This window comes from Podarcis raffonei, chromosome 9, assembly GCF_027172205.1.
Source record: "Podarcis raffonei isolate rPodRaf1 chromosome 9, rPodRaf1.pri, whole genome shotgun sequence".
Classification (NCBI taxonomy): Eukaryota; Metazoa; Chordata; class Lepidosauria; order Squamata; family Lacertidae; genus Podarcis; species Podarcis raffonei.
The window spans coordinates 13022860-13047816 of NC_070610.1; the positions used below are offsets into that span (position 1 = coordinate 13022860).

At 43.0% G+C, this 24957-nt stretch overlaps 1 protein-coding gene across 7 annotated transcripts in view; it reads right to left on the minus strand.

The window, feature by feature from the left end:
- Positions 1–2303: 2303 nt before the first annotated feature.
- Positions 2304–24957, minus strand: part of CCDC149 (coiled-coil domain containing 149) — a 59248-nt gene continuing 36594 nt past the window's right edge. For 5 of the 7 annotated variants that reach the window (XM_053402374.1, XM_053402372.1, XM_053402376.1 and 2 more), the window contains 6 exons: positions 24190–24274; positions 23702–23846; positions 21993–22069; positions 16179–16211; positions 11927–12031; positions 2304–4224 (listed from right to left, as the gene is read on the minus strand). In XM_053402374.1, coding sequence (XP_053258349.1) covers positions 3644–4224; positions 11927–12031; positions 16179–16211; positions 21993–22069; positions 23702–23846; positions 24190–24274 — 1026 coding nt within the window. In that variant the 3' untranslated portion in view covers positions 2304–3643. The remainder of the gene's footprint in view (positions 4225–11926; positions 12032–16178; positions 16212–21992; positions 22070–23701; positions 23847–24189; positions 24275–24957) is intronic. The other 2 variants (XM_053402377.1, XM_053402373.1) reach the window with 2 other exon arrangements.

Consider the following 24957-nt stretch of genomic DNA (forward strand, 5'->3'; position numbering starts at 1 on the left):
AGGGGGACTTAAAAAGGTAAAGGACCCCTGACAGTTAAGTCTAGTCGCAGACGACTCTGGGGTTGCGGCGCTCATCTCGCTTTACAGGCCGAGGGAACCGGCGTTTGTCCGCAGACAGTTTTTCCGGGTCATATGGCCAGCATGACTTAGCCGCTTCTGGCGCAACCGAACACCGAAACCAGACTTACTTGTGAGTAAACATGCGTAGGACTGTAAGTTAGGTCTAAACTAGATGCCATTGGATGTACCACCACTTTATCAGTCTGCCATCTCTTCTCTGTAAGCGTAAGACATGGAATGTAGCCCACTTGACCTTTAAATGATTAAGGAAGCCAGCAGATCAAAAATTAGAATTGGAGGAGCAGAAGAAAGGAGAGAAAGTAAACCAGGAAGAGTGTTATTGACCAGAATTCAGCTATAACATGGGGCCATCACATTACCTGATACCCCCCCCCCCAATCTGTATCACCAAAAGACTAGATATAAGATTACACATAGTTACAGTGAGTGGCGACACTGGAAGTAAAGAAAAGAGGGAATGGGCTACTTCATGGATTTGGATACTGACTGGGTTTCGGAAGTTCAATTATCACTTAACCTGCTGTATCCCCTGTCGCGCTTTGCAACTGTGTGAGTAGTCACTGAATCACCCGCTGCTCTTTGGATTATTGAAGTTTTTAGATCACGGGGTTGAGGAATGTTTATTTTTAGGGAGCAGTGTATCTGTTACTAATACCTTAATAGCTACATGCATTGTTTAAAAACTTGGCTTGCTTCTTCAGGCTTGTACTTGCTTTTACACATATATGACCTTAATTCAATCTCTCCCTATGATAGCATCATTCCAGCTCACCGGAAGCTACTGAGCTCAAATGCAAACATTTCCACTAGCGCAGCTGGGCTCCAAACTAGATGCTACATAAAAAATGCAAATGGCAGCCCTCACTCCATAATTTAAAGCAATGCAAAACATTGGCCATTCATGGTGTGAACTTGTTTACGTTAAGCTGCCCTCCCTACTTGGCTATTTTTTTCTGCGCTAGGACTTCATCAGCATTAGCTGTAGCCCTTATCAAGGCTGTGACAAAACCAGAAAGAAATATATATCTTGAAATGAACATTGGAATGTGGAATGTCTTATTTATGATGAGCAAAATTCCAGAATTTCATATTCATAAGTTTGGTGCATATTCATCACTCTTCCCACTGTATCAGTTTTGTCATTCCTATAACAACAAATCGAGACAATAAGGCTATCTGTTATTTTACCAATAAAAGCACAAACGCTGTGCTGAGTCGATAACGTTGTCAGCTACTCTATCAATAAAAGCAACAGTACCACAAATTCAAGAGATAACGTAATCCTCCCCCTTCTCCTCCGCTGCACTATGAGGAATGAAATTATGCAAACTAATAAATGGTTTCAACTTTTTTCATATTAATGCAAGAGACAAAAGCATTTAATTTAGAATAAACCAGTGTTTCTCAAAAAGAATGGGATGCAAATAGCAGAGTGGTGCAATGCCCAAGATTAAGGGAGTATTTAAGGAACAGTGCAGAGTCTCCCCCCCCCCCCCTTTTCCTCTTGGAATAGAGAAACTGAACGGGTTGAAAAAAGTAAAGAAAGATTAAAATAAAACTCTCCGGCTTTGAAAATGCTGTCATTTGTTCTGTGTCCACGTGGAACCATTCCACAATCTTTGGCCTAAAAGGAGTCTCCACATACTGTAGATAGACGCCTAATGACTTTCTTGTTCCTTGCTGTACTGGAAGAAGAGCAAGTTGTACAGAGAGCGAGAGCGATCAAATGGGGTTTCTCTAGCAGCCAAACATTTGGTAGAACCAGTACTTGTTCCAGCTGGCTGGAGGATCCTGAAGCTCTTTTCAAGGTTCCTCCTGGTTCCAAGCCTGGGCTACAATCTGCTTGTCCACTTGGAGTCCCTTCGTCAAAGCAACACTTGCTATCTAGCTCAGCCGACTTTCAAGATTTGGGTCTGCCGCTGCTTCCGGCATGAACCTGCTAACAAGCAGCCTGTAACAATGTGCAGCTGGCAGGTATTTATTTTGTAAAACTAAGGCTCAAAACAGGAAGGATTTCCCTCCTTTCTTATGAACACCATTGTTAAATTTGGATTAATCCCCTCTCCAATTGGTTTTAAGTTCTAGGAGTGAGAAATGAACATTTACAGGCAATTAGGTTCCCAAGCCAGCAGGAAAATTGCCTCTACGGCTGGAGGCCCAGACAAGCTCTACAGCTGCTGAGATTGTTTCTTATTGGGGGTGGGGGGTGGGGAACCAAACCAAAAATCAGGCCTCCCTTTAGCTCCACAGCTGCAAAATATCCACAATAAATATTACACAGCCATTGTCCTACCAGGAACCGCAAGGAAACACTTCAGAATCAGTGGAAGTAGGCTATGGAAAGCTTTGCTCAGCAGGCCCAAGAAGCCCTAAAGACTCTCTCCCACCGGAAGCTAATTGATTGCCACCACGGGAAGAATTGAAGAGAGAAAATGGCTACGAGAAAAGAGTAATTTCAACTATTATCCACAAGGCTAATGGATCAGAAGGGAAAGAAAAGTATATACTTCCCTTCTGCACAGGTGTACCTTTTGAGTTTAAACGCTGCTCAAATGAAAGCAGAGAAGGCATCCGACTTCCAACTCTTCCCTGGTTTAAGCTCAAAAAGACGTCATTCTGACATGGACGAAGTTCAACTTCCATTTCTAGGCCAGACGAACTCCATTTGATACAACCCAAAGTGTGAGCCATAAGAGAGATGCGGAAAGTCAAGAACTGAAGTTGCGGCAAAGTAGAGAGAAGTGGAGAAAGGGGGAAAGGAAAAGGGAGAGAGGGAGAGAGCTCACAGTTTGCAAGGAAGAGGGGACAGAATAAGGGGAAAGAGGGAGGGGTGGTAGTACATGCATGGCCAGCAAGGCCAGCCTTGTCAATACGCTGTTGTGCCTTAGTACTTACTGGAAAAAGCTCCTTCAAAATAGAAACAGCAAAATAGGCTGTGTGTTTGTGTGTCTGCAAGTAATTAATCCGATGACCAGACACGGTGTATATACAGCCACCAGTTATATCAAGGCAATTTGCTGTTTAGTATTAAACTGTGTGTGCCAGGAAGAATCACCCCCCACCCTGAGAAACCAAAAGCTTGTTCATTGAAGCCTTTATGTTTTACCATTTCTGACTCTGTCGGCTTCACCAAAGGCAACTCTCTCTACCCCCCCTTGACGTTCCAGGCTCTTAAGATACATTCAAACAGGCACTGCACCAAAAATTATACATACTGAAGAGGCAGAGATGTAACTGACGTGATCAAGCATAATGATGGGGTGCTAAGTCCCATTATTCTCAATTATGTCACTCTATCTAATAACGTTAATCGCAGCAAATAGCAGAGGGCAAAATTCTGAAAGCCATCATTTTAGTCCTGCTCCTTTTTTTCACATTTCTCTAGGGTATGTTTGTTTGCACATACCAAAGTGTTGGATGCAGGGTGTGTGTGTGTGTGTGTGTGTGTGTGTGTGTGTGGTGTGTGTGTTAGGGGATCTTTCTCGACAGACCAACAAGGAAGCAGCTGGGAGAAGCTTGAAGAGACTGGAATCACATCCTTTCTGAAAACAATCAAAGTGAGTCACGGTGAGCCCAGATCAGGAGCACTGTCTGTAACTGTCACAGCTGCAGGTACATTATCTGGAATGTCACTGAAATCTGGAGTTGGGGGAATCTGCTTTTCATCATCCTCGGCGTTCGCTGTGTCACCGCTTTCATCCTTTTTGTCACAAAGATTCTCAGTGTCGCTTTCCGAGGTTCCTGTCTCTTCTTCCACGGCTTGCTTCTCGTTTGTGTGTTTGTTCTCCCGGAGGTTGCAGGGCTCTGTGGAGTCAAAGGGAGGAGGGCTGGGCAAGGGGGATTCGCCTTCGGATGAGCTGCTGAGCTCTGGCTGACCTGCTGCCTGGCTCTCTGTCAAACATTCTGCTCTGCTCCCTTCCAGCTCTGCAGCTGCCTGCTCCTCTGTCAGCTTAATGATTTCATTCCCAAACCCATTTGCACCGTCTTCCTCAGAAGGAAACTGGGGTAATGATGGATGAAAATGATTGGTTTTGTTACCGTTGTTTTGGTTTGTGCAGGAATCATCAGAAACTGTAGCCGTTTTTTCTGGGAGTGTCAATTCTGTTTTAACGGCACACGTTTCCTCTTGTTCTCTGGTTTCTTCTAGAAGAGAAAAATGGGGAAGCATCACATTTATGTAGATATAAAGCACAGTTCCAGGTTTGGAGGGGACCAAGAAGCAGGGACCTCCATAACACAAGACAGTGAATTGTCTTTAAGCCTGTCCTCAGGCATTACACCCTTTTCAGGAATGACCTCTTTAGATATTTTGAACTAAGCAGAAAAGGTCTCATCCACAATGAGATGTAGGGGCAAGAGTATAAATCTCAACACAGAGGATTTGAAGAAGATCTCTCCCTTCAGACAATACTCAGAAGAATGAGGAGGGTTACACACTATTCAATCTTTTCTTATTGCTGCCTTTGAATGTCCAAAAAAGTCTCTAAGAATCACCTAGTCCTTAGTCTGCTATTTCACTCCATGGGTGGGTTCAGATGTAACAAGAACAAGTGTTGTGTTCATGCATTTCCTGCTCCTGGATGAGCATCTGGTTTCATATCCTGGTAAGTAGTCTTGAGATTAAACCAGTTTCCCGGTTCAAATATAACGGTTTAACAAATTGTGGTTTAACAAACTCCAGGGAGTTTTAAATTGTGACACGTAAGAGAAAGGAGGAAGAAGTGGGTGGGCGTATAATTCTCAGTCTAAAACCCTATGGTTTATTACAGCAATTATCAGTAGTAGAAGAAGAGTTTTGGATTTGATATCCCGCTTTATCACTACCCGAAGGAGTCTCAAAGTGGCTAACATTCTCCTTTCCCTTCCTCCCCCACAACAAACACTCTGTGAGGTGAGTGGGGCTGAGAGACTTCAGAGAAGTGTGACTAGCCCAAGGTCACCCAGCAGCTGCATGTGGAGGAGCGGGGAAGCGAACCCGGTTCACCAGATTATGAGTCTACCGCTCTCAACCACTACACCACACTGGCTCTCATCTGACCTAGCCCAGCGGCTCACATTCCACAACGGCATTTCCCATTCAATTCACGTTCCCACTTACACATTACTCTCAAAAGCATCTTCTATGTGGCTCCTTCAAAGTTACTCCACAGAAAACATGTGCCAATAATTTTGTTCCTCATCCCACTACATTGTGATCTCTGTCCTGCCGGGACACCAGCCCCATGGAAGCGAAGCATATACCCAACCTTGCCATTCCCAGAAGTGTGGGAAGAAGTGATGAGAGAAGGAACTAGACTAGACCTTAAATTTTCAGGTTGGGAGGAAGTTTAGTATGGAAACAAAGCTGAACTGACACTTACTTGAATTCATGTAACACACTCTTTAAAAAACAAACCCCAATTACATTGAGTCTGGAGACAGCCTGAAGTTACAGTCAAGATGTCTGAATCTCTTGAGTATTAATTAGTATGACCACCGTTTAAGTGCTGTATTTTTAATATTTGGGGGCAGATAAAACAGGGGAGTGTGGAGGAAAAAATGAAAAGGAAAAACAAAGTAGAGGGACAGAAAAAGTATGAGAAATTAAGCGAAGAAAGTTTTACTTCCCATTGGAAATGCTAACTGCAGAACAGAACAACTTAATAAATAATAAGCAAAGGATAGCAAAGAGCATCACAGTGTAATGAGGTGGTTGGGAAGGCTCTATTTCTGCCACTACCTTCTGTATGTTGCTCTTCAAAACAACTCGAGAATTCAGAAAGAGCATAGGACAGAGGTTTTCAACCTTTCTGAGTCCACAGCTCCCTTAACCAACTACAGTGGTATCTCGGGTTAAGTACTAAATTCGTTCCGGAGGTCTGTTCTTAACCTAAAACTGTTCTTAACCTGAAGCACCACTTTAGCTAATGGGGCCTCCTGCTGCTGCCACGCCGCCAGAGCACGATTTCTGTTCTTAACCTGAGGTACTATTTCTGGGTTAGCGGAGTCGGTAACCTGAAGCGTATGTAACCTGAGGTACCACTGTACATTCTTTCTGCGGCACCCCTGTGGGGCTTGGGAGCTCATTTATGTCACCCCTTGCCTGCAGAGGTGGCAGCCTCTCACCCTTTTTCAAACACCCTTCCTGGTCTCTGAGATGCCTCCTGCCCTCAAAGAGAGGTGCCTCCCAGAGGCACCATTTGCCTGTGGAGCTTATAGCCAGGGCTGCTGCAATCAACAGCTGTGCAAACCTTGGGGAGGCAGAGACTTGAAAGGGCATCAGATGAGGGAGAGAAAGAAAGAGGGACAGAGGCCAGTGTTGCCCGCAGCACCTCTGGCCATCATTCAAGGCACCCCAGGGTGCCATGGCACACTGGTTGGAAACCACTGGCATAGGATATCAACTCACACACTGTAGCACCTCCGAAAACAAGTGCAGGACCTGCATTTTGAACCCCCTCTTACAGCATTAACTCTCTCTGTGTGTAGAGCTAACAAACGTCAACTCTGAAGAGTTCTAATTCCCATATGCAGAGCTGTTTTGAAGGGGGGTGTTTTGACATCTGATCCGTCACCTCAGTTCTGAAGTAGAAGGTCTTATGAGAATTGTGCTGAACCCTAAACCCTTAGATTTCGTGTTCCCATTAACAAGTTCTGATGCCTGAAAGCTGCTGAGATTCTCATCAAGCTGAATTCAACATCCAACACCTCGTGTGCACTCTGGCAGAATCACAGCACACATGACACCAATTTTTGCATTCAGTTCCCCAATGTTATTAGAGTCACGTGAGGAAGAGCAAAGAAAGGCTGGGTGGCTGGCCCCATCCCCTCCACCATGTCCCCAATATTTGGCCCTCCTCCTGCTCGCATGCTGAAGGACTGAATACTTGCAGCAGGGAGCCCGCTGTACTCATCAGGGCCGACCCACCAATGAGGCAAGGTGAGGTGACTGCCTCAGGCGGCAGCAGATCTGGCCCCCAAGGGATGCCTCGCCCGCGGCTTCTGTGGGTGCACTCCTGCCTTGTTCCTAATATAAAACTTTATACCCCGCTTGTTCCTGATGTAGGTCTTTGCCTTTCTTCCCTGGCCAGTAGGGCCCTGCCATTTTCTGCTATGCCTCAGGGGCCAAAATCCCTTGGGCCAGCCCTGGTACTCCAGAGGCTTTGCTGTGAATGAGAACCATTATTTTACAGGATTCTAACCTTGATGGCAGAAAGTGAGGAGGAATTAAAGAACCTTTTAATGAGGGTGAAAGAGGAGAGCGCAAAATATGGTCTGAGGCTCAACATCAAAAAAACGAAGATCATGGCCACTGGTCCCATCACCTCCTGGCAAATAGAAGGGGAAGAAATGGAGGCAGTGAGAGATTTTACTTTCTTGGGCTCCATGATCACTGCAGATGGTGACAGAAGCCACGAAATTGAAAGACGCCTGCTTCTTGGGAGAAAAGCAGTGACAGGCCTAGACAGCATCTTGAGAAGTAGAGACGTCACCTTGACAACAAAGGTTCGTATAGTTAAAGCCATGGTTTTCCCAGTAGTGATGTATGGAAGTGAGAGCTGGACCATAAGGAAGGCTGATCGCCGAAGAATTGATGCTTTTGAATTATGGTGCTGGTGGAGACTCTTGAGAGTCCCATGGACTGCAAGAAGATCAAACCTATCCATTCTGAATGAAATCAGCCCTGAGTGCTCACTGGAAGGACAGATCGTGAAGCTGAGGCTCCAGTACTTTGGCCACCTCATGAGAAGAGAAGACTCCCTGGAGAAGACACTGATGCTGGGAAAGATTGAGGGCAGAAGGAGAAGGGGACGACAGAGGATGAGATGGTTGGACAGTGTTCTCGAAGCTACAAACATGAGTCTGACCAAACTGCGGGAGGCAGTGGAAGACAGGAGTGCCTGGCGTGCTCTGGTCCATGGGGTCACGAAGAGTCGGACACGACTAAACGACAACAACAACAACAACAAATCCGGCACAGAAGTTTCCAAGAACTACCATAGGCTTCTTCTTTCAAGCGCATGGAGAGCAGTGAACCTGCAGATCTGACCGAGGGAGTAAGGCTAGCGAGTGCATCTCTGCTCTGTCTCATGCACTTTTAATGGAGCGAGAGGACCTGAGCATACACAACACATAGATCTCCTACTTGGGTAAGTTCACGTGTGATTTATCAACAGAGAATAAATTATGACTGCAAAGGTTTATTTGGTTCCATGAACTTGGCTGAGGGCAGCATGGGTAACGGGAACAAGCTGCCCGTGATCTCTCTTTATCTACAAGTTCCACTACATAGTTGGCTCCAAAAGAATTGCCAAGCCTAGCCACTTTTAAAGATGAAAATCCAGCTCATTCACGGAATTAAAAAATACAAAAGCGTAATTTTGATCGAATCAGAACAGCCACAGAAATGCATAGGAAGCTTGTGGACCCTCACTTCCCATTTCTGTGTATCTTCTATTTATTTTAAAACACTTACAATCTATTTATAGTTATTATACGTATAGTCTTATTATAGTTATAGTTAAAGCTATGGTTTTCCCAGTAGTGATGTATGGAAGTGAGAGCTGGACCACAAAGAAGGCTGATTGCCGAAGAATTGATGCTTTTGAATTCTGGTGCTGGAGGAGACTCTTGAGAGTCCCATGGACAGCAAGAAGATCAAACGTATCCATTCTGAAGGAAATCAGCCCTGAGTGCTCACTGGAAGGACAGATCCTGAAGCTGAGGCTCCAATACTCTGGCCACCTCATGAAAAGAGAAGACTCCCTTGAAAAGACCCTGATGTTGGGAAAGATGACGGGCACAAGGAGAAGGGGACGACAGAGGACGAGATGGCTGGACAGTGTTTCTGATGCTACCAGCATGAGTTTGACCAAACTGCGGGAGGCAGTGGAAGACAGGAGTGCCTGGCGTGCTCTGGTCCATGGGGTCACAAAGAGTCGGACACAACTAAACGACTAAACAACAACATAATATACTTAATATTTTAAAACTCTCTATGCAGTGTACAGTATAATATTCTGTAAAAAGTATCCTTGAACATTCATCTTAAAACGAATAAAACAGTGATATAAAGTCATACAAAACAGGAATTAGAATTTATTCATATACAGTGGTACCTCGGGTTAAGTATTTAATTCGTTTCGGAGGTCCGTTCTTAACCTGAAACTGTTCTTAACCTGAAGCACCACTTTAGCTAATGGGGCCTCCTGCTGCCGCCGCACCACCGGAGCACGATTTCTGTTCTTATACTGAAGCAAAGTTCTTAACCTGAAGCACTATTTCTGGGTTAGCAGAGTCTGTAACCTGAAGCGTATGTAAACCGAGGTACCACTGTAAAGGCGTTCTATCCCAAACCTTTCCTGCCACACCATTTCAAATTCCAATACTGTGATCAGAATGGACTGTGCAAAACTGAATAGCAGTATGCAAAGTAACCACATGCTCATATTATTAAATGCTGAATTTCTAATTTTCTTAGTGCAAAATGTGTGCTTAATGTACAAACAGCCTTGATTATAGCTGATCCAAATGCATTAAGATACATGAGGGACCTCCAGATCAGACTCCGAGAGGGCAGTAAGGTGTGGAGAAAAGTTTGCTTACTTGTTAGTTTGATGGAATGATTGTCCCTGGAGCCTGTTAGATAATTGGGGTTAGTCTACTTGCAATATTTTATGATGGAATGGTTAATAGGCTACTTCAAATTACGCTTATTTTCTACTAGAGGAGAAAAGCAAATCAGTTTGCCAGGTTCATGGAACTAAATCAACCTTGGAGTCAGATTTTATCTGACATTGCAATAGATTAATAATAAAAAAAAAATCAAAGAAAAGCCATGTTCTAATTACTGTGAGGAAGTAGTACGAACTGTATGCTGTGCATCAGACCTGCGTGAATAAGAATTAGAAAGGAAGGCCAACATTGTATGAACTTTAAATAGTGTTGGCCACATATAAATAAAATATTTGTATTTTTCCGTTCAGACTTGCCCATTCCCTTGACTCATGAAGACAATAGCTGAGCTGCGGGAGACAATCAGCTAACACTGCCTGACAAGGAACTCTCTGCTCCCCAACCCAGTCAAATTGGAACTATCATCCCCATGCTAGTGTTTTCCTGTTTGTGCCCGTTTTTGGTACACCCATAATGTTTCTCGACTTCCTCAATTGCTAATTTTAAATTCAAGGAAATTGCAAGTATGGTTGGATGAAAATCTGCTTCATTTACATACTTGGGAGTGGCTAGAATACCTCACCCCTCAAACAATCTGATAAATTATTCTTCTTTAATTTGACCTAAACCAGTCCTTTTGACCAAACATGGATTTCTAGTGCAAGACATCCTATACATGTCTTGTCAGAAGTAAGTAAGTGGGACTCAATCCCAGGTAAACATGTACAGTGGTACCTCGGGTTAAGTACTTAATTCGTTCCGGAGGTCCGTTCGTAACCTGAAACTGTTCTTAACCTGAAGCACCACTTTAGCTAATGGGGCCTCCTGCTGCTGCTGCACCACCGGAGCACGATTTCTGTTCTCATCCTGAAGCAAAGTTCTTAACCTGAAGCACTATTTCTGCGTTAGCGGAGTATGTAACCTGAGGCGTATGCAACCCAAGGTACCACTGTGTAGGATTTCAGCCTGTGTTAACACATCCCTTTTACACTTTGCACAGAATGAGGTGATACGATTCTGGATTGCACTACCTCAGACCAGAGATGGGGAGTCAATTATTATTTTTTAACAGTTATCAACATTAGAAAATTTCTTCTGGGAGAAGCTACCACATCAGGGGGAGGCCATGCCAAACCTTTCTCCCTGATGTGGTGCTTTACTTTGTGCAGGGATTTTTCCGAAGTGACGTCCTGCCTCTGGCCTAAAGCAGCATGACTCAGAATTCTACCCCTTCCAGACCGCCATGCCATTGTGCAGAATGCGGTCTCCTTACACCGTAGTGGCAGCAGGTGAATTGCTACAGTACAGCTACGACAAGAGCAACATGAAAAGCCCCAACCCGCATGGGAGGAGTCTGTTCTGCAGTTCCTGCTCTTGCAAGTGATCACCCAAATTCTGGATTGGATCATGCAAAATTTAGGCACTCTGTGTTAGTTTCTGTTCTTATCACTGTGCAGCTGCTTGGAGTCACAAGGCTCTGTTTACATTCCAGAGACCTTCCAGGCTGTTGGAAGGCTCACGGGAGAGGAGACGGGATGTGACGTTAGTGGTTTCCTGGTCCTTTGTTCAGTTGCCCTCTGCTTTCATAGAGAGAGGATGTCTTTTCTGTCTGCGTAGCTTAGAAATAAAACTCTTTGCAATGTAGCCCAAACCTCTCGTCTCTTTCCTGTGCTGGAAACTCTGCTGAAGAATGTGCCTGAGGCCTTAGCAAAGGCTCAGGTCGTTAAACACGATTCCGAAGGACTCGGGGGAAGAAAATGAGCCGAGCGGAGATCCCGACACTCTGTTGTTCTCCCATCTTCCCAACACAGTGACTCGCTGCTGCTTACAGAGAGGGGCAAAGTTTGGAAAGCTCACTGTAGTGCATGGTGACAGGAGCTACAATGCTGCACCATACCTCACCCTCTTGGTAGGTGGCAGTGACCCATGGTGTTGGAAGCCAGGGGAGTGACAAAGACACACACACACACACACACACACACACACACAACGCTGCCTCACCAGCCACCACTGAATATTGTTTCCTGTCCTGTGGCCATGGGCTTGTTTCCCATGCTATTCTGGTGGTGCAAAAATGAGACAATGCAGGTATCTCTAAACAGCTTCATCCTTATTTTCCCCTACACAAACTCGATGGCACAAGAGACGAATCGCCCTACGCCACCCTTTTGTTATGACTCCAGATGCTTACCTTCTGTTTTCTGCTGTGGCTTATCTGCAAAAGATAGCAATGGTGATCGAGACCTCTGGATAATAGGCATAGCGGGGTCACTGAATGTAATGGTATCCTTGCCACCTGCGAGTAAGAGGGCATGGAAACATGAACTCTCCAACACGACTGAGAAGTTTACTAATGCAATGTTTTAAACAGTGCGGCTACATTTAAATAAACACGTCGTGTACACCCAACAGGCATATTTCAGTAGCTCTATAGAAAAGGAAAAGCTATGCTATGAGCCAAAATATGTACGACAGTTCAACTGCATTAAACCCAATGAGACCATTTTGTATGAGCCCATCTGGTTAAAAGATGTGGTTTCCTCATTTGACAATAATTTAAAGAAATAAATCACAAGCTAGATGCGTTCAACTGCAATCCAACCCTATCAGAAATTATGGAAGTATCTTCAGTGTAAAGAGTAATACTATTACAGATAATATTTCTGTTTAGACCTGAGGTTCACAGAATTCCTCTTCAGGCATTCAACCTACATGATAAGTAAACATGGGAGTAGGGAATGGGAACAAACACACAAGTTCTGCTTCTCAGTTGCTGCTGTGATTCTCCAGGTTTCTAAAGCACACAGGGAACCTCCATTAGAAACAGGAAGTTCCTCCCACTGAGTTCCTCCTTGAGTTGGAGGTTGATTAGAATTGTGTTAATATGCTCATTCAATGCCTCTCTCCCATGTGTTTACTTAGCATGTCTATGGAATGCCAGAAGAGGAAGAGAGAAATGGCTTTCCAGAAAAACGAATGTTTTTTGAAGTCAGGTCCATGGACAGGAATTCATGCACATATGTACAAATGCACGCAAACATATATCTAGGATCCTTTTCTTACAACCATCCTGGAAATGCTGAATTTCCAATATACAGGGCCCATTTTAAACAGGAAACTGGTGCAAAAGCATTATTCCTGTGACAATTAAAGATACTGCTTTGAGGTTGCTCCTATTTTGACCTACCTATGATTTACACATCTTGAGGCGCTTGTGTATAGTTCATATGGGGTGGGGGGAGGGAACTGGACAAAAATGTAGCCTCACGGAAAGGAAAAAGCGGTAATAGGCAACATTTAGACAGGAAGAGTAATCTGGGTATACCTCCACTGGGTATATTTCAATGGGTATTCAGCCAGGGGGCTACTTTGAAAAAGCAAACCAATGAGCACAAGCTGGTTTATCAGAAGAGGCCTGAAAAACCAGACTTGCATTTACAGAATATTAGAATAAGATACCAATCTGTGTAAGAATATATTGCAAGAGTGTTTTGGGAAATTTCTACCACAGCACCTACTAATACAAGCATCTTAGGTGAAATATACTAGATATTATCAGGATTTATAAAAATCATTTTAATGGACGATGGATATCTGACAACTGCAATATAGATTAGCAAATTCAAGCTAGGGGTGGAGTGTGGATGGGGAACAGCATGTGCTATGGATTTCAAGTACAAAAATCATATCACCTTTGAACTCGCTGGGTGGGCTTAGGTAATAATGGATTTTCTGGGCTGTTGAAGAGATTACTGAGATAATGGTGCTGTGAGACTACAGTATTGTTATTTTACTGCTGTCACCTATTTATTTAGACTCACTGTCCCATTAATGAGAAATTCTTATTACAGCATTACTTGGACCTTTTTAACTCCTCATTTTTGTAGGATGTTTGACTTTTGCTTTTGCAGGCCATGATTTCTAAAACCAAAATTTGTTTTCTTCTGCTTTTATCTTGGAGCATTCTGAATGAGTCCTTCATTAAGTCTGTATTGGACTTTGCCCTCTTAAAAATCAGCGTGTTTCATTCCAAAGCCTTCATTCCCAAGCCTTCTAATAGAGAAACAAGCAAATGCCTACACAGCTGGGGCGGATGGGTCAAGAGTCTTTTTGTAGCCTGCCAAGACCCTCCAAAATTGACATTCAGTTTTACTTTTTAAAATGTTACTGCACCATTTAAACCATGGGTAGGCAAACTAAGGCCCGGGGACCGGATCTAGCCCAATCACCTTCTAAATCCGGCCTGCGGACGGTCTGGGAATCAGTGAGTTTTTACATGAGTAGAATGTGTCCTTTTATTTATAATGCATCTCTGGGTTGCATTATAACCTATGTGGGGCATAGGAATTCGTTAATTCCCCCCCCTTCAAAATATACTCCAGCCCCCCACAAGGTCTGAGGGACAGTGGACCGGCCCCCTGCTGAAAAAGTTTGCTGACCCCTGATTTAAACCATTAAAAAAAACCCTGCTTCCATATGCCTCTAACCATGATACTGTACTAGGAGGACAAAAGTGTTTTTTATATATATATTCCTCTGTGGAAGCTACCTCTTTCTTTTTTTTAAGGGAACAAAGTGCACCATCTCTGTTTCATGTGTTTGCATGCAACACGTAGCTAGTCCTTCAGAATAGCTATACTAATGTTTCTGTATTAAAACAGTGACCCCGAAGGTATTCTAGGGAGAGCTATTGCCTGACAATGCATTATGCTCTCTCTCCACCAATGTTTACTGACTCCAGTAGAGGCGGGCGGGCGGGCTGCTACTATACCAGGGTTCTTCCCTGGGAAAGTGTCACCCCTTCCTGAAAGTGGGGCAATGTTGGCATGGTGTAGAGTCATACAGGTTTCTCATTTATCACCTCAAAATGAGAGTAGACGGCTGAGCACCTTTACTTTTCTGCTGCCTCGTTCATTATGTGCATCTATTTTGTGTGGTTTAGTGCATGGAAACATAGTTTGGTAACTTCTTCAGAAATCTAGAGGGAAATTCCCTATAAATATAGGGGGGGGGAAGGTGTTAATCCTGGTCTCCAAAGACTAACAATGAGGTTTTTCAGCCTTACTACGTAACACATTATATGGGACACGGGTGGCGCTGTGTTCTAAACCACTGAGCCTAGGGCTTGCTGATCAGAAGGTGATGGGGTGAGCTCCTGTTGCTCGGTCCTAGCTCCTGTCCATCTAGCAGTTCGAAAGCACGTCAAAGTGCAAGTAGATAAATAGGTACCGCTCCGGCGGGAAGGTAAATGGCGTTTCCATGCACTGCTCTGGTTCGCCAGAAGCGGCTTAGTCATGCTGGCCACATGACCCGGAAGCTGTACACCAGCTCCCTCGGCCAATAAAGTGAGATGAGCGCGTGACTCCAGAGTCGTCCGCAACTGGACCTAACGGTTAGGGGTATCTTTACGTTACATAACACATTTCCTTTACAAGACTGGATGGAGGAACATACAAGAATCTGGTCCTAATTAAAATTAAAGATCTAACAAATGCAAGAGGAAAGCAGGAACCAACTCATGAATCTTCAAAAAAAAAAAAAAAGTTCAATTGGCTTGATTCAAACGCTTGGATAAAAGGAGACTTTTTGTTTTTATCTACATACTTGCTTAGCATGTGTCACACTCCAAATATCTGAATCAGTATTTTGAATGGCTAAAGTAAGAAACATTTTAACTCAAGTATTAATTAAATTAGGTTCCTCTTATCTCATCTTTGCTATGATCTGTTGTACATTAAGTTCCTGTCACAGGGATACTGTCAAAAACGGCATCCCCAAAAGGGTGACTTTGCCACCTTCCCTATATAAGTTTTGCAATGCTCCTACTAAAAAAATGTGTACTATATTGGTCTATCTACTCTGGTTATTTAATTGGGGGTGCGAGGGATAAATCTTGGAACTTTCTACATGCAAAGCTTGTTCTCTACCATCCCTGCTGTCCTTCAATGCGTGAGGGATGTAGAAACCCTGAATGGGTTCGGAATGTCCGCCTTCTCCATTTACCATCAGTGTCTTTGTGTTCCATGATGGTTGGATCTGGAATGCGTAAACCAGATAGCAACACTCACGGAATTAAAATGTAAGTAGCAACACTGGGTGATATCCATACTCATAATTGCTGAGTTAAAGGGGGGGAATTGTCTCGACTTACTGCTTGCCATTTTTTTTAAAAAAAGGCTACAAAATCCCATCATTCTGCACAACCCGTGATTATATTCAGAACTAGCTCGTATCCTTCCTTATTACCATTTCTCCCAATTAAAAATAATTTTACAGTGTTCTGTATTTCTCTTGTGGCCATCTAACTTACTCGGTTGAACATCTTAATCTGACAGATATAGAAAAACATTCAGATAACATTTCCATTTATTTACATGCAGTGACAATATTTAATGCACCGCTAAGATTAGTTACTAAAAATACATATGTCAAACAGAACCTACTCCCAAATCCCACTGAGACATTGTAGCTCAGGCCTTCAGGCAGCAAGAAAAAAAGGAAGGAAAGAAAAGTTATTATATAAATATTAATTTGATGCCTAAACAGAAATAATAGAACAAAGGTATTCTAAAATCATCGTCTGTCTTTTGCTAGTGTTCTGTTTTAAAGGCCAAAACACTCTATTTAGTGGATTATGAGCTACTTGAAACAGAAGACCAAACCCGAGAGTGTGAGCTGCAAAAGACTACAAGCCAAGATGCAAAACCATGGTTTGAGGTGGCTCTGCATACCATGCTCTGCAGTCACCATGTTTAAGTGTTGTATCTCTACCAAGCAAACCATGGTTAAGGCATTTTCGCTTGCAAGATACACATACACTGAGAACAGGGCAGGTGAGCAAGCTCAACTTTGGTTTCAATCCAGGTTTGGGATCTTAATCAAGATTCAAGGAACAATGGTGTCAGGCCATGAAAAAGGTCAAGCTTCAGGAAGACAGGTTCTGCAACCCGGGGTGAGCTAGCTGGCAGACCAAGTAGGCCAGAAGCAGCTGTGCAGATCAAAATACACAGGGGTTCAAACATGTATCAAAACAGGCATCGGTCTGGGGAGAATCAGAAGGGTCAGAGGAAGGTATATAATCAAAACCAACCAAGTAAGTTACCGTGTGGGAGGGGTGGCAAAAGTGGTGGTGTGCTCTCACAAAGTCCGTACAGGACATTCTTTTCCTGGCCAGAGATTTCAACTACAAATCCCAGAATCCTCAGGAGGAAACTGATGCCATGTGTGCCATTCTCAACAAGGTTAAGACTCCAAAGGCAACTGATGCCATGTGTGCCACTCTCAACAAGGTTAAGACTCCAAAGGAAATGAAAACACAGTGTCAGTTTTCAGCTGAAGATTCTGGGATGTAGTCTTGGTCCACAGCAAGAAGGGATGATCTGCTGGGGTCACTGAGCAATTCTGTGTTCCCCTGTCCTGACCTGCTGTTGTTATGTCTAAATTTGCACCCTGCCTTTCCCCCAGAGGAGGCCAGGCTAACTTTGTTGGCCTTGGGGCAGAGAAAGGGGGGAAGCAGGAGTGGCCATTAGAACTGAGTCAAAGTACAGCCCTAATTGCAAGGCTGTCATTGCCCTGATCCCAATCTCAAGCGTCCAAGAAGGGGCTCTCACTAATGTGAGCACAACTTCACACTCATTAGCCTAGTTGGAAGCCTCAATCAATGCACAAAGTTCAGTCCGGCAATCTTGCAACGGAAACAAGAGTATGGATAGTGTAGGAGGCAAGGCACCAGACCCTGGCTGCAAGGAAATGCAATTTCACAAGGCCTGTAGGAGCTTGCACCAAGAAGACCTGGGCTATAATCTACAGAAAGGGAAACATGGAGTTTATTAACAAAGTTGAAACTATCTGAAGGAGTGGCACTCTGGTTTACTGAAGGGAGATTATGTCCCCTGTAATCAATTATAAAATGAAGTATAGAAGCAGAAAAGAAATAACTAAAGCAAGTGGAGTAGAATTAAGAGCAGAAATATATACTCAAAATGATCACGTGGGGTATATAAATTTCCTGGTCTGTATATTTCAGTCTTCAGGGGAAGATCATAGGTGTGAGTGTGGTCTGAATTTATGTTTTGGGGTTGCTGGTTGTTGTTTCTTTCACTTTTTTTAAAAAAGCAACAGCAGGAACAGTATCCTAGATGCACATAGAAGACTACAATTCAATCCTGCTTGCTATTGGTACATATCCAGTAGCTGAAATTAGCTGCCTGAATCCTGCATAAATCGAGACTGAACTCACTGTGCATCAGCTGGTGTGTGGGAAGTTCAATGCTGCTTTATGTAGTTATCACCTCTCTACTCCAGCAGTCCAGCTTTGTCAGGTGGATGGGACCCCCCCCCATCAATCGCCCAATGTCAATATGACAACAGATGCTTGACAGGTGGCTGGTCCCACCCACTTGTTGGTGAGGTGGGGAAGATAAGAGATCTAGTCCACCAGGCCAAAAATATTCCCCACCAGGGCACTGTGGGAAATTCAAAATGGCAGGTGGAAACTAGAGCAGGGGCAGGCAACCTAGGGCCCATGGGCCACAAGCGGCTCAAGGGGGTCGTTTAACCAGCACACGAGCTGCCCCTGAACCAAGCCGCCCACTCGGTGAGTCCCTGCGTGCTGCGCTAAACTGGAGCATGGTGCCTCACTTCTGTGGCACAGGAAATCACGTCTGCGCACGTACAGACGCCGAAAATCACGTCTGCGCAGATTCAGAAAATTGCGTGCGCGTGCACTTAGGCATGCGCACGATCTGGCCCGCAGAGGGATCTCTGCTGGAGTGAACCGGCCCAGGCGAGGTAAACCTTGCCAACCCCTGAGCTAGAGCATTACCACAGCTACCAGGTAAACTGATAGCCAGGAGACTGAATGGGCTGGTAGGGTTGAAAGCAGCACTGCTGAGTCCTGCCAAGGTACATGGGCCTGACAAGCTACCGCATGCTGTGTGCCACTGCTAGCCCTATCATTGAGTTCCAGGCTAAGGTTGCATAGGATTGCTATGGCTTCCTGCTTTCTTTCCTCTAGCGACTGAACACACATCAAATTAACGATGGGGAGGCTAACACCTAATTTTAACCTTACTCCTGCTCTGAGCATCTATGCTTGCAGAAGAGAGAACATAGTTCAGAAGTGATAAGAACCAGTCAGTCCAGTAAAACAAAATTCGTTTACTGGATCTGCATTTCTCAACCTCATCTAAATATTCATTTTTTTGGATTTATGAAAGCAAGCGGCAGAAGGGATTTATAGATGTCAGAGCTTCTGAACAGACCAGGGACAAAACAAAATGCATTCAGGCACGCAATAAAATATGCTAGGTAAGATATTCTTAGTCATATGCTAACTTTTGATATTAAATACCATAAAGGCAGAGAAAACAGTTTAGGAGTTATGAAAAGAATCTACAGTTTAGTGAAAGCTTTTTCTTGGAGAAAAATGTCAGTTTCAATGGTTTCCAGGCTGAAAAGTTCAGCAGTTCCACACAGATAATATTTTATATACCTTATTATAGCTACATTATATGCCCTATTCCAGCAATTTGAGTGTTCTTACATAGTCAACCAATAGGCAATTACAGCAAGGCTCTTAATTCTGAGGTCCACTGAGATAGTGCATAAGCAAATTTCTAGACCATTCATTATTTACGCTTGACAACCATCATGGTGATGAACTCGATAGAAGGAAGTTGTGATCAGCCAGTTTGAGATCGCTATCTGACCAGGCCAGCAAGGACTTGACCTCACTCTAAATGCCCTTCTTTTGTCACTGAGATAAGCACACAGAGTTATGTTATCACATCTTCTGTATGTTCCCTGTTGGTTGGGGTCATGCTAAAAAAGAGAAAGTAGTTTTTCTTTTTTAAAAAAAAGAAATGGACTGAACCTGTAGTTGACCAGAGAAAATGGCTACAAACACAAAAGGTGAATGATTATGTGTGATCTTTCCAAGGAGAAATTTGCACACATAGCCAACATTGCTTTTGTGCTGAAAAACAAGAGTCAAATATTCAGCATAGCCATTAACTGTTTGTTAACTGTTCCGTCATGTGAACTAAGCACAGCTCACTCCACTCCTCAAAACGCTGATGTCCTCCATAGACATGACAATTCTCAAGGATGTGCATACTATGCAGCAAAGTTTATCAAAAAGTTTGTGCCATGGACAATATACATTCTGCAGCCTATACTGGCTATGCTAGAGGCAGCCAATGTAGCACTCTCCAGACTGCAACAGAATAAAAATAAAAATGTTGATCTGCATAGCAAATACATTGTCCTAAGAAGAAGGCACAATTTGTAAAGCGAATTTCAGGAATATGTTTGAAGTAGAATAAAATTATAAAAGGAGGGACAGATCAAATTTTATTAATAAAATTTCAATTGTGTTATTAAAATGTATCTTTTAAAATAATAGATTTAAGCTGCAATCCTATACAGGCAGCAACCATTTTGCGTGAAGATTCCGTTTCTCACCCCTGTGCATGTTAGCGGTAGGGCTGGGCCAGCCATCGGGATCTGGGGATACACCGCAATGTTAAAACAACAAGTTACATTGGCCCCAGCACACAAGGTGCGGGGTGAAAACTGCCTCAGCTCACACTGTTGTATTTTAACCTTGTTTTTAAGTTGTATTTTAATCAATTGTTTTTATACCTGGTGTTAGCCGCTCTGAGCCCGGTCTTGGCTGTGGAGGGCGGGGTATAAATAAAATTTATTTATTTATTATTATTATTATTCCTGTCCCCCAGCTGAGTGAGCTGCATGCCTCTCGGGCATCAAGGCTTGCTCACCTGGCGGGGGCACGATACAGCTTGCTCCTCCCTCTGCGGTATGAGGGGCAGATTGCGATGGTGGCTTCACCTGGCAGTATATCGTGAGTGAAACCGTTGCTGCTCCTGTCCCTCTGCTGCTAGAGGCTTGATGTTGAAAGTGGTGCTGATCACAGAGGGAGTCAAAAGCGGTGTTGGTTTCATCCGCAATATACTGCCGGGACGCGGGTGGCGCTGTGGGTTAAACCACAGAGCCTAGGACTTGCTGATCAGAAGGTCGGCGGTTCGAATCCCCGCGACGGGGTGAGCTCCCATTGCTCGGTCCCTGCTCCTGCCAACCTAGCAGTTCGAAAGCACTTCAAAGTGCAAGTAGATAAATAGGTACCACTCCGGCCGGAAGGTAAACCGCGTTTCCGTGCGCTGCTCTGGTTCGCCAGAAGCGGCTTAGTCATGCTGGCCACATGACCCGGAAGCTGTACGCCGGCTCCCTCGGCCAATAAAGCGAGATGAGCGCCGCAACCCCAGAGTCAGTCACGACTGGACCTAATTGTCAGGGGTACCTTTACCTTTTTTAAAGCTGCCATTGCGGTCTGCCCCTCATACTGGTCCTGGGTGTTGTATCAATACGTTGCACAGGCCTAGTCGGTGAAGAGCCCATAAGCCACCTCACCCTGTTACACCCGGCCCGTTCTGCCCTCTTCCGGGTCCAAAAGGACCTGTGTGTCAGCAGACCCGCAAATGGTTGCCGTCTGTAAATACTTGCTGGGGAGATAAGTCTCATTGAACTCAATGGACTTTGTCCAACCAAATCGCCCTCAGAGCAGAGCCACTGAAATCAATGGACTTCGGTGAGAAAAGCCTACTGATTACAATGGCTCTACTTTGAGCATCACAACCCAGTGAGATTCAGTTCTAAATGCACATGGATGGGGACTGCATTGTTAGAATTGTTTTAGCTTTCATTTCCCATGTTCTTACTATGCTTTAGGCACATCTGCATGGTAAAGAAATTAAAATAAATCCTAACTCCCAGCTCTCCTGAAACTAAACTACTACAGAATTGCATGTTTGAAGGGTTCTGTGTCCAAAAGGCCCTTATCCTTGGACAAAGTTTTCACATAGAGAAATCTCCTGGTGGCATTCCCAGGTAGTTTTTCTCCTTAAGTCTAAGAAGCCTACAGGTTCAGAAAAATTATGTGGCAAGATGTGATTGATAAATGTAACACATCATTAATTATGTTGTCAAAGAACCTTTAAAATGCTTCAATTTCAGAAAAATCTAACTGTTATGTGTGAAAGAAAACAAAGATTTCTTGTTCAGTAAAAATATTTTCATATTACTTTTCTTGTAGAGACTAAAAAAACAAACCCTGCAGTAAATGAGGAAAACAATGCATTTCCCAATGTAAACAGCAGCTTTCTTATGAAATACACGTTTAAAAATGTCCTTATGTTCAGATACCCCCAAATTAAGTACGACTATGAATTCTGACTTACCTGGAAGACTCCACAAACCAGATACTTCTAAAGTCCTCAACTTTTTCTCCAGTTCTGCTACACGATTGCCTAAGATTCTGAAATGAGGATAAAATGTTCCATGAAATGTAATTAAAAGTATAGTAATATCACCATGGATGGGCATGTGCCCTGTTTATATTTGATGGGTGATATCCAATGATAGGTGATATTCAGTGTCGTGAGAGAAGACATCCGCTTATGATACACAAATTTACATTTAAACGTATGGTATAGATTAATTCATGTGAAATACATATATTTTTTTCACATCAGGTTAGAAACGTCTCCAATATATCAGAAATTATTCTGAAATAATATATGTATGACATGCCCATGCAATCCACCCACTCCTGAAATTGGTGTACAATCTCAAGGCTTGCTTATATTCTGCACATTTGCAGACTACATTAATGGGTTCACTTCTCCTTCATAATTAATCAGAATGGCTTCCTGCATATTTGCCTCAAATCCATTGATCTTGTTACCATACATCCAGTCTACATATCAACAAATCCTATGGAATCTGCAGTTGACTTAACTACTGTAACAAGGAATATGTAGTATTATTGCAATATGTATTTACCAGTGACTGTAATTAAGCATGTTTTGAGGAATTCAATTTTTGTGAATTCCAGTGTGCCCTGACCTAATCTATACGTCTTGTGCTAATGTGTACTCCTCACTGCAACTTGATTTTACACTTTCTAAATTGTTCCAATGCAGCTCGTGAGTAAAAAACTAAACCCCTATAGTTTAAAAATTGTGTATTTGAAAGAAAAGTGTTTTTAAAAATCAATATTTTGAAAGAAAATATATCTGTAATGCTACAGTACACCTTAAAGAAGGAATGCACGTTCATGTTTATTAAGCCACAATTGTGAGTAACTTTAAAAATGTGACATCAAGGGTTTCGGTAACATATTATGAAACCATTCTGCTGCGTCAGAGCCACTTAAGTTTCAGCATCCCGCTTGACTTAGCCAGTGGCGAAACCTAAGCACTTCCATTGAAATACAGTGGTACCTCGTTTTGAGTCAAGCGGCCATTTCGGCGAACGTCCGCAGCAAACCCAGAAGTACCGGAATGGATTACTTCTGGGTTTGCCTCTCGCACATGCGCAGAAGCGCAAACCACTCCGCATGCATGTGCAGAGCGGCACTTTGTCATGCATCCTTTTCATCTAGCATCCAGGGCTCTGGAACGGATCCCAGTCGCAAAACAAGGTATGACTGTAAGAGCATATTCTTTCCTTTATTAACCCTGCCACTGAGTCCCTCCTGTTTCTCTATGTCGGATTTTAGACCATAAGCTTCTTAGGGTGCAGAACTGTCTTCTTGTGCTTTGCAAAGCACCATGCGCATGGATGGTGCTAATAATGCTGGTGATATCAGCAATATGTATCTCTCAAAACTGATGCACTGGGTTAACGGCAAAATAACTACAATTTCTTACGTTTTTACAATTCCATAAAGATGCACACCCACATTCACATTGTTTGGCGTTTTTGCTATACCCCAAGATAAAAGCCTTTAAAACGAAATGCAAAATAGATTTTGAACTCAGTCAGCTGAAAGTTCAAACCCTGTATGGGACAACCGCATATTCTTGCACTGCAGAGGGGACTGGAATAGGTGAACCTCAGGATCCCTTACAACTCTGCAATTCTCTGTTTCTGCGAAAGTGCCTACTTGTTGGTTTGCCTTTGATGCTGAATGACCATGTTTTTCTCATGGATTGTCTCCAGTAAAGCAGTAGCCAAAGATTTAAGGTCATAAATGGACTGCGGTGTGGCTGGCAGGCTGCATCCATGATCCTCTGATAACAGCTCTTGGACTGGAAAAATCAAAACAAAAGAAATACTGACTTAGTTTTATGGAGATAGAAGCCTGGAAATGACACGTCAAAAGACATCGGGGGCGGGGAAAGAATCAAATTCTATTCATTATTACTGAAACCCCTTCATCTGTTTTCATTGAAGCCCCGGAACAGCAGTTCTTAGCTTCCCTCACAGAAATGGTGACTTTTGAGGGTGTTCATTGTATCACTCAAAGTTATTGCAGTATCTCAAAGCAAGAACATGAATACATGAACACAATCTTCGCTGTTTTGCTGAAGTCTCAGAACAGCAGTTCTTAGTTTTCGGAGAGAAAAGGCAAGACAAAAACCAATGCAGTACCTTGCTTAGCAGAAAGGACTCCAGTTAGTGCACTGCTATTTGACTTGCTGTGAGACTTGGAATTTTTCCTCCTTTCTAGTGCATTCTAAAACAAACAGCAATCAAAGAATGGTAATTTGTTTTATTATATAAAAAATGTAATTTTAGTAGAAAATGTTGACGTGACTTTTGATTAGACTGAGAGGATAAGAAATCAAACTTTGGTCCCTCAAACTGTCCAAATTTATTTATTTATTAAAAAATTGTTTATTTAAAAATTGTTACATTTATTAAAAAATGTAACCACCAGCAAAGAGTCACTTAACACAGCATCTATGTTGTATGTAAGGTTTCGCCAAATGGAAGATTATTTTGCTACATATTCACACCCAACTTAAGTAGAAAACAGAGGTACATAGGAAAAGATTTCAGACATCTTAGATATTAGTCTAAAATAAATATACCACTATATCACAATAAAAAGTATTTTTGGTGTTTTTATATTGTAAACTACCCTTTGATCCTTGGAGGAAGAGTGGCATATAAATTAAATAATAACAATGAATAAAAGTGTCATTTTCAGAATACATAAGCAATATTAATGGTTGCTTTCAACTGAACATGTTGGATAAATCGTTTTATTGTTGAAAAAAATCTAAACAGATTTGGGCAGCTGAAGAATTGTACAGAATTCTTTTACAGCAATTTCTTCTGTAGCAATTGCATTCTCATGGGGGATAAAGCTAATTGAGATCTTTTCTAACAAGTAAATAAAACATGTTTTAATCA